This window comes from Rhinatrema bivittatum, chromosome 5 (genome assembly GCF_901001135.1).
Source record: "Rhinatrema bivittatum chromosome 5, aRhiBiv1.1, whole genome shotgun sequence".
Taxonomy (NCBI): domain Eukaryota; kingdom Metazoa; phylum Chordata; class Amphibia; order Gymnophiona; family Rhinatrematidae; genus Rhinatrema; species Rhinatrema bivittatum.
This window is the reverse complement of record NC_042619.1, coordinates 123,296,127-123,317,699: the sequence shown is the minus strand read 5'-3', so window position 1 is coordinate 123,317,699 and position 21,573 is coordinate 123,296,127. Positions and strand designations below refer to the sequence as shown.

The following is a 21,573-nucleotide window of genomic DNA, read 5'->3' as shown; positions in this document are numbered from 1 at the left end:
ACTTTGAAGGTGGACCATATATTATAAGCTCTTTGGGCTAGGGCCATACCTACCATACCTCAATGTAATTTACTTTGAAGTGCCTGAAAGGTGGAATATAACTCACACATATTAGCCCAAAGCTTCAAGCCTTGCATTGGCTGCCAGTTTTATAGGATTCAGTTTAATATTGTTGTAGCTATTTTAAAGGTCTTTAAAATGATTCTGCTCATTTACAGTCAGCATTTTGTATGTATTGTAGACCCAAAAGGCTTACAACTCTGAGTTAGCCAAGAACCATTTTCTCTGAACCAAACTAAGATGGTAAGAATAGCAGCAAGGAGACTTTGAAAATACAGATATTACAGAAAAACAAGGCTCCAGAAATGTTTACCTCGGCTTTCCTGAAACAAAGAACTTTACCATGATTGGGTACTGAATATCTTTAAGCATTCTTAATGCTATGCATTCACACATTCCTGGATGAATTCTTTGTTTCTCTAGAAAAGAAAAAAAAAAGAGAATCCTCCTCTGATCAAAAGCTGAGTTTGGCTCTCATTAATATGCATGCATTCTTGCCTGTTCACTTGCTGTAAAGTAAGTAGAACCCAGCAACAAGACAACATGGCCGTTGCATCATCAGCATCCGCCATCATCTGGAAGTTGCAGTCAAACCTGGGCCCAGCCAGCCCACGGACATGCTCTTGGAACCAGCATTGGCACTGCTATCCAGAGCTGGTTCAAGAGTATTAGGCACGCGACGTGAACGTTCTGCCTTGCTCCCACCTCCTGGCCCCAGCTCTGACCTCATTCACTGAGACAGGCCTTCTCTCTTACATACACTTAGGTTGATTGTCTCATTCACATATGCACCCTTACACAGGCTCCCTCCCTCTCTCACTAACACCACTGCTCTCATACACACACACACACATACACTGCTCATGGCCTGCAGAGACTCTGCTTCTCTCAGCTGTGAGCAGGATGGGTGCTGCTCACGGCCGGCCAAGCATCTGCATTCCTGATCTGCTCGCAGCATGCAGAGTCTCTGCTCCTTTCGGCTAGGAGTGGGATGGGCTCTGCTCTTGGTCCCATATGGCTGCTCTTTGCTGCCCCCTAAGGGCTGGCACCCTAGGCGACCACCTAGTTTGCCTATTGGGATGCGCTGGCCCAGCCACTGTCCAAACAGAAACTGCTTGCATGCCTACCTGTGGCCTAAAGAGAAATGCTGATCTGGCCTCTTTACACTGAATCACAGAAGCTGCTACATCTCTGCCTGATATCTTGAGACCAAGCCTGCATCTCTACTTTACCTCTTGCGACCAGCCTACAGCCAGCTGACTGAAGGCCTGAGCCACAAACTTTTTCTAACCAGCACACAGCCAGTCTTGCTGAGAACAATGATTCAATAACTGATTGCTTGTCAGTGTGGTAAGAAAACATGCATAACTCATAATTTTGTGTAGAGTTCAGATAATTGATTGTAAGTTATCTGGGGTTAATTAGTCTTATTGGTGAAATCTGTGCAAGTTTACACCTGCTTGCTCTATTAAGCCAGTTTACAAGCTTGCGAAACATCGGAATACCTGTCATGCATCACCTCAAGCAATTGCTATATATTTGCATAATACCTAATCAATTGTTTAATTGATAAATCAATTAATAAAAAAATTACTGAATCTTGACTAATCAAGGAACCTCTTATTCAAAGATTGAATTGGTAAATAAGTCTAAGACATACATTGGTAGGGATGTATAGTTTTCCCTACATTGTACAACTTTACATACATTAGTTATTGGGAACTTTTACTATTTGTTCCCTTGTTTAAGAACATGTGGTTAGCTAAGAGCAGATCTAGAACCTTCTTGGTAGTTGCATAGGTATTATACAATTCTCTTCCCCTTGAATTGTGCCTTCAGAAATGTTTTACTTTCTATTAATAACAAAAAAAAAAAAAAAAACCCATCAAAGCAGTATTTTTTGACCAGGCCTTTACGGAGTCTTTTTCTGTTTTTTTCCTAGTAATTGAAATGTATTTTTGATTGATTTGGTTGTTTGGATGTACTCCACCACAAACTCATATATGAATTAGAATATAAATGTAATTTATACTGGTATTGTCAAAGTTATTTATTTACATTGTCATGCCAATACAGTTGCCTGAATCTGAATTTAGAACTGATTGGGGTGGACTGCTCCATGTTTGGATCAGGAGGTCCCCAGCTGGGGCCTACGGTGATGGGGGCTGTGTGCATTCTGTAGGAAATGAGGAAGAGTAGTGCATGAGTAAAGTCTACTGGCCAAGATCATCACTGATGGGCTCAGCCTTCAGCTGGAGAGTTATGATCATCAGTTGCAACTTTTTGTGGAATATAGAAGGACAAGAATTTAAAAAAATTAGAATTTATAGAAGCTCTACTGCACACAACCCAGGTAAAAGCTTTTCTTCATTGAAAAGGATCATTATGCTGATCTCCACAGTGGACAAAATGAAACAAACAATCAGCAGATAACAGCATGTTAGTCTGTATGACATCTACAGTTAGTTCTGGGGGGATTCTGTGCTAATGCAGAATTTGCGCAGAATTTGCACAAAATAGAAGGGGAATCTGATACAGGCAATAGAGTTATCATTCAAAAACATTGAGAAGGTTAAAATAAAAACAAGAATTCTGATATTGAATGAGGAATTTACAGAGAACTTTAGAAGGAAAAATGCTCCCAAATCTAGTACCTTGGGCCTCAATAAGAGAAAGTGTCACCTTGTTCTAGGTTCAGATCATGGACACTGGCATTCTGCCCAGGGGCTCATCTCACTGAGAGCTATCTGAGGCGCTTATCACCTGCGTGCACATAGGATTACCTTGGGGGCTTACCCAATATAAACACACACAATTACTGGGATTATACCTGGGGGCTTGAACACAGGAGCTTATCCCCTGCACAAATAGCCACACACAAATTTTGATTCAGTACATCACTGTTCCAGGTACTAAGCAAAGTAAGTTTATTTGAACAATAGGAGGATAGAACAAAATCAGATCATACAGAAGTAGTAATGGGACATATATATATATATATATATATATATATATATATATATAGATTACATGTTTCCAAAGGCTCAGTCTGTGCTATCACATCATCTCGCTGTTATTTCACCTTACACACTAAATGCTTGGGAAAGCAGTGATGTTTCCTCCCTCTAAGTTCTTATCAAATTTCAGGTGCAGCTGCGTGGCCTTCACTTGCTCTCAGGCTTTAGTATAAGTTAATTGCTTGCTTTCTCATCAGAGACATCCTGGAATAACTAAATAAAAAGACTCTTGCCTGTTCATAAACATTTCACAGTGCAAAACAGTAAATATGAGTTCACTCAGAGGTTGGCCTGTAGCCTTCAAACTAGTGAGTGTGGGTGGGAACTCTGAATCCATAAGGCCTACCCTTCTATATACATCCTCAGCAAAAGTAACAAAAAAATGACTTCAACAAACCTCTTCTTCTGTGTTTGTCCGGCCAGGTCTGGTTATACTCAAACTTTTAAATTTAGGAAGGTTTCCATTTGGTGGCAGAACAATTTCAAAACCCAGTCTCGATCAGACTCCAGAACAAATGTAGCAATAAGAGTTGCAGGAGTAACATGTTCACTCTGAGATGATTGAAGTACTGCAGTAAGGTTCAAACTGGCTGGTTGGATCAGAGACAGAGCCTGCATATTCTTTTCATCAGGCAAATCCTTTTTAAATGGTGGTAAATAATAAACCCTGGATACCATGGGTAACACTTGCTCAGGAATTTTTGGGATATCCACTAGATATTCTTCCACATATCTTTAGAACAAGGGGATCTTGAGGAAAACTGATAAAACAAAGTTTCTCCTCCTCATTTGACTTTCCATTTGCTCTAGTCTGTTAGAAAGAAATCAATTTTCTTTAAGCAAAACCTTTTGAAGAGCAGAAGTACTTTCCAGATCCAATTTAAGTCTCACATGTTTTTTTGTGGTACTACTTTCACATGCCAACATTTTCAAATGGACATCCATAGCATTTACACGATTCACCACTGGATTTATATCAGCTGGAATATTATTAAGAGACTCAATAGCCTCCCAAATTGTTTCTAAGGTGAAAGTATTTGGCCTCACCAGTTCAAAGGATTGAGTCCGCAATAAGACTTCTGCCTGAGAAGAAACCCCCTCCATACTGCTGTTGGGCTTCACCTCCAGGAATTCTCTCTGCTCCGCTGATGATGTTCAATGGCTCTGAGGCATTTCCAACCATATCCGTGGTCTCAGGACGAGACACAATGCTAACAGCAACACCAGCTGGCGACATGCTTCGTCGCGTGTCTAGTGTCTTTGCCACAGCAGGATTTGCAGGGGCTATCCATTCCTCCAGGGACAGAGAAGTTAGTGAGTCAAGGAAAGGGTTGAGTTCCTCTTCTCATTGAACCCCCTCCAGCTATTGAATTCCCAGAGTAAAGGTCCCCTAAAGCACATGAGAGTCCATTGGTCAAACAGGGCTCAAAGGGAAGGGCAGCTGAGACATCCCTTTCCCTGGCTCTCCATTTGCGATCAGAATGAGGCATAATTCAAGAGAGATAAGAAATATAGAACGAGTGGACTCAACCATGCACAGCCAGCACCGCCATCTTGGATTCCCTATCCACCTTGGACTTTTTTAGGAGTGTGACCCACATTGAGCTGATTACTATCCTGCCTGTCCATGAAGAAAGCAAAAGTAGTTTACCTGTACTGGGCATTCTCTGTGGAGTGCAGGATTAAGTCCTCACACAAGCCATCCACTTCCCTTTGGAGTTGGAGTCCTTATTCAATATTAGCTATATAATGATTTGAGGGAGCCCTGCGTGATGGCATGTAACATAATTGCAGAAAGAGACTATAGGGCCTACCTAGGCTACCCATCTGCTCAACTGTATATTCCCTACTACTCTCTCAGAGATCCCCTGTGCTTGCCCTATGCTTTTTTGAATTCAGATATGGTCCTTGTCTCCACTAGCTCTACTGGGAGGCTGTTCCATGCATCTACTACCCTTTCTGTAAATAAATACTTCCTTAGATTATGCCTCAGTCTATACTCCCCTTTCACTATTACGACTTATGTCAGAGTCTTCTTTCCCTTGGAAGAGATGCATCTCTTGTGCACTGAAACTTCTGAGGTACTTAAATGTCTATCATATCTCCCCTTTCCTGTGGGAAATATTTGGTTAGATCTTTAAGTCTAACCCCCATATGCTTTGCAACAAAGACAGTTGACCATTTTAATAGCCAACCTCTGGAACAACTCCAACTTCTTTATATCCTTTTGAAAGTGCATACTCCAGCAATGGACACAATATTCCAAATGAAGTCACACCAGGGATTTATACAGGGGCAATATCTTTTTTTCTGCTGGCCATTCCCCTCCCTATGCACTCAAGCATTTTCCTGGCTTTTGCCATCGCATTATCCACTTATTTGGCCATCTTGAGAACAAATGATTATTCCCAGATCCTGCTCTCATTTCTTGCATAGAATTTCACCCCTACACTGTACTACATCTTTGGGGATTTTTCATCCCAAATGCATGACACTGCATTTTTTTTAGCATTACATTTTAGCTGCCACATTCTAGACCATTCTTCATGTTTCACTTGATCCCTCTTCATGTTTTTCACATTTACTCTACTGCATATTTTGCTATCTGCAAAAAGACAAACCTTTCCAAATAGATTTCATAAGAACATAAGAAATTGCCATGCTGGGTCAGCCAAGGGTCCATCAAGCCCAGCATCCTGTTTCCAACAGTGACCAATCCAGGCTACAAGTACCCGGCAATTACCCAAACACTAAGAAGAACCCATGCTACTGATGCAATTAATAGCAGTGGCTATTCCCTAAGTAAACTTGATTAATAGCCATTAATGGACTTCTCCTCCAATAACTTATCCAAACCTTTTTTGAACCCAGCTACTCTAACTGCACTAACCACATCCTCTGGCAACAAATTCCAGAGCTTTATTATACGTTGAGTGAAAAAGAAGTTTCTCCAATTAGTCTTAAATGTGCTACTTGCTAACTTCATGGAATGCCCCCTAGTCCTTTTATTATTTGAAAGTGTAAATAACTGAGTCACATCTACTCATTCAAGACCTCTCATGATTTTAAACATCTCTATCATATCCCCCCTCAGCCATCTCTTCTCCAAGCTGAACAGTATTTCCTACAATATCATTTACAAAAATATTGACAAGAACCAGTCAAAGAACCAAGCCCTGCAGCACACCATTAGTATCACCCTTTTACTCAGCGTGAGCTCTATTTACCACTACCCTTTATCACATCAATGGGACATGTCAAAGCTTCTAGACACTTTATAGTAATCTTCACCGGTTGGGCTCTGTCAGATGACATCAACCTGTGAGAAAAAAAGATAAGCTACTTCACTTTACTGTATGCTGTCTCTGACTCTCAGAACATTTATGTAAGGCACTTTCTTTGTCTCCCCAGTTGCAAAAGATTAGGATCCCACAGAAGTTGAAGAATATGTACCAGATTGTGGAAGGAAGTGGAGAATCACAAAGTTGTTAGTTGTTATCTTTTATATTTCTCCTAAAGCTTTCACATACTGCTCCTTTCTTCTGTTATGATATACCATTATAGCCAGATATGATGGATTTAGTGCCTGGGAAGCAGGTGATTGTTTTCTTTTTTTAAAATCAAAATCTTCCTTCTATAGGTTTACTAAAACTTGTTATTGTAGTGTATTTTGCTGAATTATCAATTTAAGAAAGGACTAATTCAGACTCAAAAGGTCATGTATATCAGCAGCTCTGGATAAGTCTCACATTGGTTCAACAAAATGTGTCAAAACCAGTTTACTCCAGGCTCAATAAAGCTACTAGAATGCTACCCTACAAAGCACAGAAAAACAATTTTGTAATTTAAGAGCTTCAGAGTAGCTATACAGACAGACTCCAGGCATCTTGTTCAATAAGTCATTTTTATTAGTCTACTTCTTTGAAGGAAAAGGCATGCAGACACACACTTGTTCTGGAAAGTAAGCTCCTTTTGTTCTGGCTGGAACTTCTCATTTATATCAAAATCAAATAGAAATAAACTGCATACTAAAAGTCTCAAAAATGTATTTACACATAAAAGAAAAAGCCATAATCTAACAATTTCAATACTTAGAAATGTTTTTGACAGATGAAATATTTCTAGAGACAAAAATTCTGTAGTTTTCCTCCAAGCAGACAACTCTGCCACAGCAGCAACGTGTAACCAATCTCAGTCCTGCCAAACTTCATCCAGTCTCAGTTTAGTTATTTTACACTTAGGCACTAATGAATTCAACAAGCAGTTACACTCCTATGCCTTACCAAGAAAGGCAAATAAAGAAACCAACTTTGGAATACATTTACTAAACAAACTGTCTTTAAAATCTTTTCCAAGGTCCAGGAGATGATCAAAACAAAAATTAATGCGCAATTCCAATCAGTTTCACTGTTTTCGACCAAGCATCTGGTGGACAACTGAACTCTGTGAACTCTGCATTTTAATATCTACAGTCCCGATTCAAAGTCTTCCTGCTTGTCAACATTCCTTTTACACAGCATCTTTGGATTTCCCACCATAGCTGGTCTGAGCAAAGACATGAGTTAGTGAGTGGGAAAATATGGTACAAGAGTGGCTTCTCCCTCCAGAGTCCCCTAATCCGAGTCACTGCTGCTGCTGGAGGAATCTGTAGACATGACCTCCACATCATCTTCATTCTCTTTATTGTGTCCGGGAGGCTCTAGCATAAAATCGTTGCTGTGATTGGGAGGCAGCATGTTCATCGACATGTCATTCGACTGCCATGGGTACTGAGGAGCAAGCACATCTGAAAAAAGGAAAACAACAACAAAATGCACATATTTTATGTATTTATTGGAAACATGTATTACTTGCTATCATCGCTGAAATTATTAGAGATTTCTAGCACAACAGAGTTTAGATAAAAGAATGCCTTCTTTAGGGAAAAAACACAAGCCAGGTAGGTCTCTCCTCTTTAATAAGAGCAGTGCTGTTTTACTGGGATCAGTTAAAATAGAGTTGAGCATAAGAAATGCCATGCTGGGTTAGACCAAGGTCCATCAAGCCCAGCATCCTGTCTCCAACAGCGGCCAGTCTAGATCACAAAGGCCCGGTTTTCCCTTTGTGCAATATTTTCTACTTTTCCACATTGAATTTTATCTGCAGTTCAGATGCCCACTCTCCTAATCTCACAAAGTTCTTCTGTAGCTCCTCACAATCCACTACTGTTTTAACTTTGAATAATTGTATCACCTCACTCCTTATTCTAGATAATTTATAAATATGTTACACAGCACAGGTCCCAGTACAGATCTTTGTGGTATTCCAATAATGATCTTTTTCCATTTGAAAAGATAACAATTTAGTTCTTCCTTCTGTTTCCTCTCTTAACCAGTTACCAATCCACAATAGGACTCTGCCTCCTCTTTCATAACTTTTTTACTTCCCTTTGCTAGAACCATGTTGACCCTTCCCCCATTGTGTATTGAGAAATTACTACTTACCTGATAATTTCCTTTACTTTAGTGAAGACAGGTTAATCCACACTAGTGGGTTATGCACTTCTACCAGCAATGGAGACAGCCAGTATTCTCTGCAAAAGCCAACTGTAAACAGACCAACAATATTTGATTATAAACTATCACCAGTCAGATAACAGGAAACTCTGAGCTCTGCCAAAGAAGGTATCATCACTAATCTAGCGACTGAAAAACTGACACCAGTCATCCCCAGAAACTCAGCCACTCAGGACAATAGGACCACAGAGCAGCAGCCAAGGGCAGGAAGGTGGATTAACCTGTCTTCACTAAAGAAAAGGAAATTATCAGGTAAGTAGTAATTTCTCATTTCTTAGCATTCAGACAAGCTAATCCACACCAGTGGGATGTACCAAAGCTACTCCCGAATACAGCAGGAGGCTGCCCTCAGTCCAACCCACATTGCATGCTCAAAGGCTACGTCCTCCCAAGTCTGCACATCCAGGTAGCAAAACCTAGAAAGGTAAATAATGGAAGATCACATCATAGCTCGGTAAAACTTGATGTGAAACAACTGAAGCTCTGCCCATGACACTGCTCGAGCCCTAGTGGAATAAGCTGCTCAGTATTCACACATACATGACTGTGATAACTTCCTTAATCCAGCGGACTATGGTTGCCCGCGACACCAACTCACCCTGTTTACTGTCACCGTGGAGAACAAATAGGTGGTCAGTGTTCTTGAGAGGTTTAGAAACCTCCAACTACCTCATCAGATGCCTCGACATCCAAAGGTCCGCAACAGAGGATATTCATTTGTTTCTCTCTCTTTCCCTTTCCAGCACTGTAAGGGAAATAGACCGAAGCTGGACTGCCCCTGGAGACACCCACAGGAACGGTCCCTGGCCGAAGAGCCTGCAGCACAAAAATCCACGTGCAGAACAAATTGCCATGAAAACATCGACCTCAAACTCAGTAACCTCAAGAAGAGAAGACAGTGGCCAAAAAGTGAAACTTATCCAAAAGTTTTAGAACCAGATTAAGGTTCCATAAGAGCAATGGCAACTTTAAGGGAGAACAAAGATGTTTCACCTCCATCAAAAACCAGACCACATCCGAAACGGCTGACAAGGGTCTACCATTCACCTGACCCTGGAACCAGGCAAGATCTGCCACCTGCGCTTTCAAGGAGTTAAGGGCCAAGCCCTTAAGGAACCCATCCTGTAAGAATTGCAAAATGAGCAGAATCTTCATCCAACGAAGAAGCATGCCTCATTCCTCACACCATGCCTCAAACTTACTCCAAACTCTAACGTAAGCTAAAGAAGTGGAAAATGTCTGCGCTTGAAGCAAGGTGGAAAGCACAGCAGTGGAATTCCCATGCTTCAGCCACAGAGCCCTTTCAAAGGCCATACTATAAGACAAAATCAAGCCGGATCTCTGTTAAAAAAAAAACAAACCCAAAAACAGGTCCCTGTTGATCGTAAACCGGAAGGAGAGTTCACCAGGAACCTCCACAATTGTGTATACCACGGCCTCCCATGCCAACCTGAAGCCACCAGATGCACCAATCCCATGTGTCTTGATTTTTTGAATCACTCTGCCCAACATGGGCCATGGGGAAAAAGGCAAACAGAAGCTTGCCTTCTGGCCACTCCTGCCTTTGCACTATGCAATATTGCCAGAAGTTTAAAAACAGAAGGCCCCAGAGGGCCACTGAGCTGACAAGACTCATTTGCCATCTTCCAGTCTCTCAATCCAGACTCCGCCTGCTATGAAAAATGGCTCTTGCATTGCCCTTTCCCACCATGTGGAAGGCAGAGATCTCCTGAAGATCTACCTCCGCCAAGTCCCTGAGCTGGGCTATGTCCTGCGACTCTTGCTGGCTTTTAGCACTTCCTTAGCAATTGACATAAATCACTGTCGTCAAATAGTCTGATCTTACTCGGTCCACTTAGCCCTACAAGCGATCAGCAAACCACAAGCATGCCAGCCGAACAGCATGCACTGCCAGACATGTGATGACCCAGAGTCTCCTCTGCACTGCAGAGCCCCTGTGGTATAAACTCCTGACAGTGAACCCCTTCTAGCAACCAAGGCACCTGGACTCATTTTTTAGCCATCTTTAGGTTTGTTTTATTTGGGGCCTTTTTTTTTTTTTTTTTTTTAAGTCACGCCCAAACAAGAGTGATCCTTTCAGGGGCAAGTCCGTAAGATTAAACTCTGAAATTGTATTGGCCGAACAACAGCTCAGCCACAGCTGCTGCCTGGATGTTATCCCTGAAGCCATTCTTCCGGCAGCAGAGGTACGATGGATGCTCAAAACTTGCATGTCCAACCACCTAGTCCAGATGGAGGAAACCATGTCAGGCACTATTTTGTGGCAGACCTGCGCAGAAAGAAAGCACGCGAATGCTACCACGGCCTACCGCAACTCACAAAGCCTGAGTGGGGGCATAACCCAAAAGACCACACGACCTGCCAAAACTGCTGCGGCTCCCCATTCTCTCATGGAGGCGGAGGTAAACGTCAGATTGGCCCACCGAGGCTCGGAGACCAGAATAGAAAAGAAAGTGAGAGAAATCCCTAACTTTACCGTTCTCTCATTTCCTTCTACTTTTTTTCAAATCCTTACCTGAACTGAGCTCATCCCCACCAAGTAAAGAGTCTGTCTCCAGCTGAGAGGGGGAGAGGGCTAATGCCTTCACCACCATGCTCAGCTTCCTGCATCCACTAGCCTTTCAGCTGTTCTCCCTGGCAAATACCATATTTTTTGCTCCATAAGACGCACACACATTTCCCCCCACTTTTGGGGAAAAAAGTGCGTCTTATGGAGCGAAAAATACGGTAAGTCCATGCCGAAAAACCAGCTACCGAACCAAGGCACTCGACAGAGAGGGACCTTAAGGTTATCACCTCAGGCAAAGAGGTGCGTAAATCTTCTTCTCTTTAAAAAAAACACCAAGCAATCCGCTATAGGGAAATGCTGGAGACTGAGAATACTGGTGGGCTGTCAGTGCAGGGGTATATATACTGTAACGTCAGCTTTGCTCTATCCCCATCTGCTGGTAGAAGTGCATAACCCACTGGTATGGAGTAACCTGTCTGAATGCTATGAAAATGGCCAATAATTTTGTCCTTAAAAATAGATTCTATTATTTTCCCAGCAGGGTTGGCAAGCTTACTAATCTATAGTTTCCCTGATCACTCATGGAGCTTTTTAAAAATTGGTGTTACATTGGTACAGTTTTAAATGATGTCACAGATTACTAGTAAGAGGTTTGAGTTCTTTCAAGACTCCAGCATGGATACCATCTCATTCCAGTGATTTGTTACTCTTTAGTTTGTCAATTTGATCTATTACATCCTCCATTACGTCAGTTAGCTACTCAGAATCATCATCCTCAAAGAAGGTTTCCAGTAGGGCTATGTTCCCAACATCCTCCTCAGTAAAGAGGCTGGCAGTAAGCAATGAGCAACTCAACTCACACAGGAGGAGGAAACAATATAGAAGCCCTAGTAGCTCAAAACAATTCAGTACAAGCTAACTCAATATAGTCCCAGCACAGTGAAATGAAATGTGCTTCCAACAGAAATAGTGCTCAATGTGAGGTAAAATTATACAAATGCAACATTATACAATATCAATACAATTAACCTAGCCTATTAAATGACAGCAACAAAAGCAGAACATACTATACATAAGCAATTCTTAAATGCAACAGACTGTAGTAATACACCTGCAATTTTAAAACAGGATGAACAAGCATCCACTACACACACAGTAAACACATTAAAAAGAATTTAAATTGGCCAATAAATAGGTATCATCTTACTACAATATTTTAAAGTATCATCAGAACAAGGTGCAGGAGGATAATTTTCAAAACCCAAGAAAATGCTACAGCACTGCAGTCTTAGCTTAACTGAAGCTGCTTACTGCCAAATGCTAGGATCGACCTTATTTGACAAGATTATAAACACAGCTGTTAAATTGTTTTTCATTACCTATTGCTAATGATGCATTTGTGCTTTTAGAAAAAAGGCTAATTGGAAGAGTCTTGGTGCAAATAAATGCATTCTGCTCTCACCTGGAAGCCTCCCTGCTGCCAGCGCATCCCCAGGTAAGTGTCCGTTCACTCCATTGGTGGGCAGATTGCTCATCTGTCCCAGCAGACCACTCCTCATCTCCAGGTCTGTGGGATATGGGCGGCGTGGATCACCTAAACCACATTTAAATATATATTACAAAAACAATCTCTTAGCAAAAGAGCTTTGATATGCATCATAAATCTTATTTTCTTGTAAACATTGTTTTACGGAGGAAGTCAATTTATTCTCCACTGCAACATAAAACATTTAACTTAAATGTTTGCAGCCTGAGGTGTGTGTGTGTGATGGGGGCTATAATTTCAAACAATGAGACTGACCAATTTTAGTGCTTTGGACACATGGATCACTGGTTCCATGGTGCAAATGTGTAGTGCAGATCAGTGTATCCCAACCCTCTCCTGGAGGCACAGTCTGGTTTTCAGGATATTTATAATAAATTTGCATGACATCAATGCATGTAAATCTCTCTCTTGCATATTCATTGAGGCAATCCCAAAATTCAGACCAGCTAGGTGTGCCTCAAGTAGGGTTGGGAAACTGGTGTAGATGGAATCAAACACCATGTCTTTTACTATTAGTAAGTCATGTTTACTTAACCTGTCTTCCTGGAGATTTACCATTTTATGTGCAAGAAAAAATGATTACAATTTAATGTGTTCCAGGGATCAAAGGAGAGATTCAGGACAGGCTGCAACCAATCTACTCATCCATACAAGTTGCTACTTGACATGCCTTTAGTGTTGCATGCGATTCACGACATCACATGCTGTTGCATGCGATTCATTCTGAACATCTGAGTGACCTACAAACTTAAGTTGATAGAGACAGGGCCAGTAGAAACATTAGGCGGACTAGGCGGCTGCCTAGGGCGCTACTGGTCTGGGGGTGGCGATGGCATGACTTCTCCATCTTCCTGCCCACGTGGCCCAGAAGAGGAAGTGGTGGGTCCGTGCAGGCGGGACGAAGAAGAGGCCATGCAGGAGAAAGAACAGCGCACCCCCCAGACCGTTTCAGGAAGAGGCAGCATTGGCCCCAAGTTTGCACAGTGTTCGAGAAACAGCAACAGCGCCCCTGCCTCCATCTCCACACAGGCGCATCCCCCGAGCCATCGCAGGAAGAGGCATCAAACGCCAGAGGTAAAGCAACAGCGCCACCTCTCTCCCCCCCACATAGGAAACTGAGCAGCATCAGCTCCCGCTGCCTCAAAAAAAATGAAGAGTTCTTCTGCCATGGGGGCCGAAAGAAGATGATGTCGCTGGACTTGTACATCTACTGGGGAGGGGGGAGGAAATGAATGAGTGTGAGTGTGTGTGTATGAAAGAGCATCTCTGTATATGTGACAGCATGTGTGCATATATGATAGAGAGAGATAGTGAGGAACAACCTCTACCTCTCCCCTGCTAATCCACGACAATCTCAAGGCATCTGGAAATCAAAAGATCCCAGGTATGAACAACCAGGGATTTTTTTTTTATCCTTTTTAAGTTTTAAATGGTGTTTGAAATATTTTAGTGGACTTTGGAAAATTTATGAGTTTTAAATTATTAGATGTTCTATTTGTCAGCTTTTTTGAAATATTCTTTTTATTAGTATGGTTTTACTTCTATTGATTTATATTTACTGATTTTGATGTTATTTCAGGCATTGTAATATTTCTGTTTTTCCGTTGTTGCACTGCATAATAGTCTGACCTGTTGCAGTTAACAGTTCAGATTTTGTCTGCAAGTTTGTATTAATACTTTATGGTTACTTTATTCTGCATTTTTGTGATGATCTGTTTGTATTTTGCATATGTGACTGAGCTGACATATTCTGCTAGTGTGGAGGTATCTGTAGCAGCTTGGCTTTTTCTGTTTTCCTAACAGTAGGTGTATTGGCTTTTTAGTGTCTGGTGTAATAATTGCAGTGTTGTCTTTTCATAAGTAGGGTTGTTAGTGTTTGAGTGCTGGCAGTTATTGCAGTTTTGATATAGAGATTTACTTATACTGAAATTGTAATCCAGTTTACAAGTGGCTTTGAGGGCCAAGCCCATACCCAACACACATTACAATAGTCCTAATACCAATACCAAGGGTCTTTACAGCACTTCATGCAAGTATAATATACATGTAAGTGATATTTTTACCTCACAAGACTGTAGTTAAATGTTCATGTAAATCTATTATTATAAATGCATAATTTTTAATTGTGTATGGAGAGGGTATGAGAGGGGTGGGGGAGGACATCAGGCCTAGGTTTTGCCTAGGGCACCTAATACTCTTGCACCGTTCTTAATCAGGCCACATACCTGGTACCCACGTCAGAGGAGCACACACCGCATTACTGGCACTGATTCGATGTGCATATTTGATTATCTCTTCAGAGGAGACAGCGCCTAAAAAAAAAAAAAAAGCAAGATTACCGCCCTGTTTTCATGGTACAAGACTTAAGATTTCTATTACTAATAGGAAGCTTTCTTTATAAAATACTGTAAGCTTGTCCTAGGAGATAAAATGGCATGAACTGTACAACTGGTGAATGTGTGATTCAAGTCCAGGTGTAAAAACCAGGTTCTGGTGGGTTTAAGAACATAAGAAAATGCCTATACTGGGTCAGACCAAGGGTCCATCAAGCCCAGCATCCTGTTTCCAACAGTGGCCAATCCAGGCCATAAGAACCTGGCAAGTACCCAAAAACTAAGTCTGTTCCATGTAACCATTGCTAATGGCAGTGGCTATTCTCTAAGTGAACTTAATAGCAGGTAATGGACTTCTCCTCCAAGAACTTATCCAATCCTTTTTTAAACACAGCTATACTAACTGCACTAACCACATCCTCTGGCAACAAATTCCAGGGTCTAATTGTGCATTGAGTAAAAAAACTTTCTCCGATTAGTTTTAAATGTGCCACATGCTAACTTCATGGAGTGCCCCCTAGTCTATTATCTGAAAGAGTAAATAACCGATTCACATCTATCGGTTTAACCCAATCCTGGATAGTTCTAGGATTCTTGCAAACTTTAACATTTTCTGTTTGACTAACATGAGAATTACTTTAAAGATGTTGTACATGAGCATTTGAGACCATATAAGTCATTTTTTGTTAACTTCTGACATTTTCTTCCAGACTAAGGCAGCTATTAGAACACTGCAAATCTGAAAAGTTGAATTGTCTTCCCTCTTCAACAAAAATTAAATTTGTGTCTCTGATAGGCCACTTTCCTATAAGGAAACTGTCTCCCCCACTCCACCCTATAATCAATTTTATTCAAATTTGTGCCTCAGATAGTAGAATGCCCAGTGTTTCATACAGCCTTGATGTAAACTCTTTCTTTCCTATAGAGAAACAGGCTGGTTCAAGTCAGTTAAAATCAAGGGGAGTCCAAGCACACGGTGATGTCACTGAACATTTCTAAAACTGCACTGCCAGTTTTGCTTATAGGAGAATAGGAAGAATTAACTCAAATTTGGATTTAGATTTACTGTAATTGCTTTTTCAAATCAGAGCTCTTGATGAATTTCAATTTAGATATAGTACATGAGTCCTTCCCTAGAGAGCTTACAATCTAAGGGGTAGATTTTAAAAGCCCTGCCGGATTTACGCATGCCTATTTTGCATAGGCCGCCGGTGCGCGCAAAGCCCTGGGACGCGCGTAAGCCCCGGGGCTTGCTAAAATGGGCGGTCCGGGGGGCGTGTCTGCGGTCCGGGGCAGTCCGGGGGCGTGGCAGAGTGCCCCGACACAGCAGCCTGTGTTGGGGCCTGGTCAGCTGGCGCACACCAGCAGCAGGCGTAATTCCATCGAAAAAGGTAGGGGGGGACGGACAAAAAAAAAGTTCCCTCTGAGGCAGGCTGCGCGGCTCGGCATGCGCAGGCTGCCGATTTTGTGCAGCCTTGTGCGCGCCGACCCCGGATTTTAAAAGATATGCGCAGCTACGCGTATGTTTTAAAATCCGGCGTACTTTTGCTCGCGCCGGTTACACGAACAAAAGTACGCGTGCGCGCCGTTTAAAATGTACCCCTAAGAGTTCATTTACTAAGCCTTGATATTTTATCACGGGAGGGCATTTCTGTAACATTTTTCCCCTCCCACAAAAAAATATCATGATGAGTTCCTTATATTTTTTTTCACAGAAAAATTCCATGAGAAAAAATATCACAAGGAAAGTGAGAAAACACCCAATGGAAGCCCCCTTCACATATGGCCACCATCTTCTAAAAGGGCCAGCATCAGCCCTAACATGGCCCCTTCCCAACATCTAAAATACCATCCAGGGATCATAGCAGACGCCTGTCCACTCCCTTCCCTGCTGCCTGTTGAGGTGGCCCCGCATAAAAAAACAAAACAAAAAAAAAAAAACATCTTTTGAATGGTGTGTGACAACACCCCACCCTGTCCCTAAACCTCTCTGCTTTGAATAAAATATCCCGCCCCCCCCAGTTTTTAGCCCTCAGACACGGAATCTCTCCCTGCTTCCACATCTATAGAATCAAATCCCTGGTGTCTAGGGGTCCCCCTATCTCCAGGCGTCCAACTTAGGTAAAAGAAAGTGGCCTTCCCCCCATACTTTGTGAAGACATCCCTTGTGTCTAGTGGTGGCCCAGAGTTCCCAAAATGATGCCAATCAGCTTTAATGTCCCTGTGATGTTTTAACTACAGCTCCTCAATTTTCATTAAAATAATGAAGCTTTTTTTTTTTTTTTTTTTTTTTTTAAGGCAAGCCATGTTATTTGGTTAGGATTTCCTACATGTTAGCTACTTTGCATGCATTAGTAAATGTAAAGCATGCAAATCAAGCTAGTTTCAATAAGGGGGTGAATTAAAAAAAAATAAAGTGATATCACAATCATCATGCAATAAACACTATGTTATGTGCATTATACCCTTATTGCACCTTTGTAAATGTACACTCTAAGTTTGTACTTAAGACAATGGAGGGTGAAGTGACTTATCCAAGGTCACAAGAAGTAGCAATGGGATTTGAACCCTGGATTCTCAGCCCTCTGCTCTAACCATGTGGTTACCTCTTCATGCCAATGTTTAATGTATTTATTACATATATATTTATGTAACAAACATTGTCATAACCATCGTGAATTATTCACACATTTCCTTGTTTATTGTGGATTGTTGGGTTTTTAAATCAATGGGCAGTGCTGCTCTGCTCCATGACTGCCATGTTTCCTTTCAGTCTACACAATGTATGTCCAGGATCCCCAGACCTCTGCAGCACTGATTTTACGTTTATATTTATGTTTTAGGGTTAAGACTGCTGGAGGTAAAGCTTAGGGCAAAGCATATGATAATATGCTTTACACTAAAGGAAGTCAAGCCACGCAGTCCAAAAAATGTTTAGCATATAATTAACCTACAAAATTTAATGTTTAACTTCCCCAACTGGAAACCTTATCAGAGTGCAGGTTCAAATTGATTCTTTTTTGAGTGTCTGGCTTGGTGTCCTTTATATCATTATCATCTCTTGTTTTCTACTGCTAACTGCCAGATGTACCCATTCTATACTCTTTGCCTCTGTGTTTACTGAAGAGGATGTCTGGGTCATATCCATATTTTTTTATGGTGATGGAATCACTCTGAAACTAGAGAACATAACTGACCTTTACAGAAAATTAACAAGTCACCAGGACCAGATGGTATTCACTCCAGAGTTCTGAAGGAACTCAAAACTGAAATTGCAGACTTGTTTCTGATGCTTTACAACCTATCATTTAAAACAAACAATCACAATACCAGAGACTGGAGGGTAGCCAATGTGATGCCAATTTGAAAAAAGAGCTCCAGAGATGATCCAGGAAACTACAGAACCGTGATTCAGACATCTGTGTCGGCAAAATGATCAAAGCTATTCTTAAAAATAAAATTGACCACATAAAATAGACATGGTTTAATGGGAGAGAGTCAACATGGGTTTTGCAAAGGGAAGTCTTCCCTTGCCATTTTACTAGATGTATGTGTGTGTGTGTGTGTGTGTGTGTAAAACATGCAGACAAAGATGAGCCAGTTGATAGAATATATTTTCATTTTCAGAAGGTATCTGACAAAATCTGTAATGAGAGACTCCACAGGAAACTGGGAGGTCATGGGATAGAAGGCCTATTGTGGATTGGTAAGTGGATAAGAGACAGGAAACAGTGGGTAGGACTAAATGGTTAGTTTTGCAAATGGATAAATTTGAGTAGAATGCCCCAGGGGTCTGTATCGGGACCTGTGCTATTTACTGTATTCATAAATGATCTGGAGAAAGGAACCACGAGTGAGGTGACAATCTGCAAATGACACAAAATTGTTTCAAGTCATTAAAATGGTAGCGGATTGTGAAGAATTGCAGAAGAACCTTGTGAAACTAGGAGACTGGGCTTTCACATGGCAAACACACTTTAAATGTGGACAAGTGCAAAGTAATGCACTTATGGAAAAATAATTACAACTTCAAGTATTCGATGCTGGGTTCAGTGTTAGAAACCACCACCCAGGAAAAGGATCTCCGAGTCCATGTGAACAATATACTGACCTCTTCAGCTCTGTGTGCAGTTCTGGTTGCCCCATCTCAAAAAAAGACAGTGGACACAGAAAAGGTACAGAGAAGGGTGACAAGAATGATAAAGGGGATGGAAAAAGGCTTAACAGATTAGGGCTCTTTAACTTGGAAAAGACAACTGATAAGGATTCTGATTGAAATGTATAAAATCATGAGTGGGGTGGAACAGGTAAATGGGGAATGGTTATTAACCCTTTCAAACAGCACTAGGTCTAGGGGACACTCCATGAAAACACGCGGCAGGCTGGCGATTTTGAGCGAAGGCCCATAACACAGATCGCGCAGCCATGCGGTCGAACTGTGAGGGGAAAAAGTTGCTGCTGGAAAAAGGCGCGCTGTCAGTCGGCACAGGAAGAAATAAATAAAAAATTCAATGCCGGCAGTCCAAACAGCACGAGCAGTGCTGAAAACGCGGAGAAACTTGGCACAAACGGGCGCAAAGCCAACTCACCCTCTCCCTTCAGGGAACACCCGAGCCCCGGGAGCTGAAGGAACACGCCGCCAAACTCCCGAAACAGCCGCTATAAGCAGACCCCCAGTGCACCGACTCCTTACCTCAAAGGAGAAAGATGGTTGCCAGCTAAACTTTTTTGTTTTGTTTTTTTTTACAAAAACATTTACGGAGCCAAATTAGTGGAGGAGGAGAAGGAGCAGGTAAAGCAGCCTTGGTGAGGAGTAGTCAGGAGCCCCTAGCTTTCCACCACCGAGCTGAAGCGGGTGAGACCTAGACAGGGGTATCCAACCCCCCGGATGCCCGCCTTCCACTGAGGAATGGCCCAAAAAGGTGCCTAACACCTCAGGAAGCAACCTAATCAAAGAGAAAAAATCTCTTTAAACTCCAAACTAAAAAAATAACTAAGAAACTAGGAAGACTGCAGGAGTGCATCTCTACCAGCTGCTGGAGTCGGAGAAATACTGAGGGACTGCAGGTGGCACTCTCGTTATGTAGCAGTGCCCAAAGTTCTAATTGTTCTCTGCCTCCATCTGCTGGTAGGAATGCACAACCCACTTTTCTGGACTGATCTGGGTATGTTCAGGAACGGAAGATTTAAAACAAATTGTAGTAAGTATCTTTTCAGTCAGAACACAAAGCTGTGGAATCTGTTCTGGAGGATACAGTCAAGCCAACTAACATAATGAGCTTCAAAAAAGAGGATTGGAAAAGTTCCTGAAGGAAAAGTCCATGAACAGTTGCAAGGCAGGCTTGGAAAAGCTAGCGGTTATCCCTGGGAATGTGATACAAGAAACGATTAACTATTGGGGATCAGATGGGTATTTGTTTCCCAGACTGGCACTGTTGGAGACAGAATGCTGGGCTCGATGGCCCTTGGTCTGACCCAGCATTACACTTATGTTCTTAATCTATCGATATAGGTATATCTGTTTTCAGAAACTCCAAGTCACTTGTACTAATTTTTGTATTACATATTTAAAAACAAAACAAAACAAAAAAACCCAATCATGCTTTAATTAATGGTGAAAAAAACACAAATACATTAGAAAACAAGACTTATTTGGGCTCAATGGAGTGGCATTATATAAAACACAAAATAAATGGCAAGATATCACAAAAAAAGAACACCTTTAATTTATCTATGCTGCTTCAATTCTGCATTTGAAATACCAAAATATTCACAGTTAGATCATCCACATGCATTTATAAACAAAAGCAATTTATTAACTTTTCAACATAAGATTTTTTTTTTTTTTTATCCATTTGACTATGCCTCCTCCATCTCTATCACAGGATCACCGAAGATACTGACCTTTTCGTGCTTTTTCTATCGATTTCAATTTCTCCTTTGCTTGATAAACAGCTGTTGCCTGGTAAGGAAAAAAGAAAAAGAAAAAAAAAGGCAAACCAAAAAATTGCTCACATGTATATTCTTGTTCTTTTAGTATGTCATTGTTAGAAAATGGTCCAAAAATACGTTATATTTATTATAAAATCATCTAAATGTTTAAAATCATTTTCTTATTTTTGATATTTTTTAATTTTATAAACAATTTCTAATCTATCATATATCCTAAGAATCCACCAGTTATCTCCCTTAATATATTTTCTCAATTTATCATGAATGCTTCTTCTTCACAGAAAGGGAAAACCTCAGACAGCCACTGCAGAAAACAAACTTCTGCAGTTTCTAGCATTGAGCTTGCATTCAAGCTGCCATCACAGGACAAAAAAAACCCTTTCCAAGAAATTCTTATTTAATTCTTCAAAAAATGTTTTTGTTTTTTTTATAACCAGTAATAAATGGTTATCCTCCCATGATATTCAATAATGCTTGGGTTTCATACTTAAAAATGTAGCAGTTTTTTATTTTTAGAGTCAATAAAACAACAATACTGTTACTTATCTTGCCAAACAAGATATTGAGAAAATATATTAAA

General features: G+C 41.2%; 1 protein-coding gene across 1 annotated transcript in view; it reads right to left on the bottom strand.

Annotated features, from left to right (window-relative positions):
- Positions 1 to 6,962: 6,962 nt before the first annotated feature.
- MED4 (mediator complex subunit 4) overlaps positions 6,963 to 21,573 on the bottom strand; it is a 37,755-nt gene continuing 23,144 nt past the window's right edge. Inside the window, exons 4-7 of the mRNA XM_029602871.1 lie at positions 20,946 to 21,003; positions 14,934 to 15,020; positions 12,625 to 12,756; positions 6,963 to 7,863 (exon numbers count right to left, since the gene is read on the bottom strand). Coding sequence (XP_029458731.1) covers positions 7,691 to 7,863; positions 12,625 to 12,756; positions 14,934 to 15,020; positions 20,946 to 21,003 — 450 coding nt within the window. The 3' untranslated portion in view covers positions 6,963 to 7,690. The remainder of the gene's footprint in view (positions 7,864 to 12,624; positions 12,757 to 14,933; positions 15,021 to 20,945; positions 21,004 to 21,573) is intronic.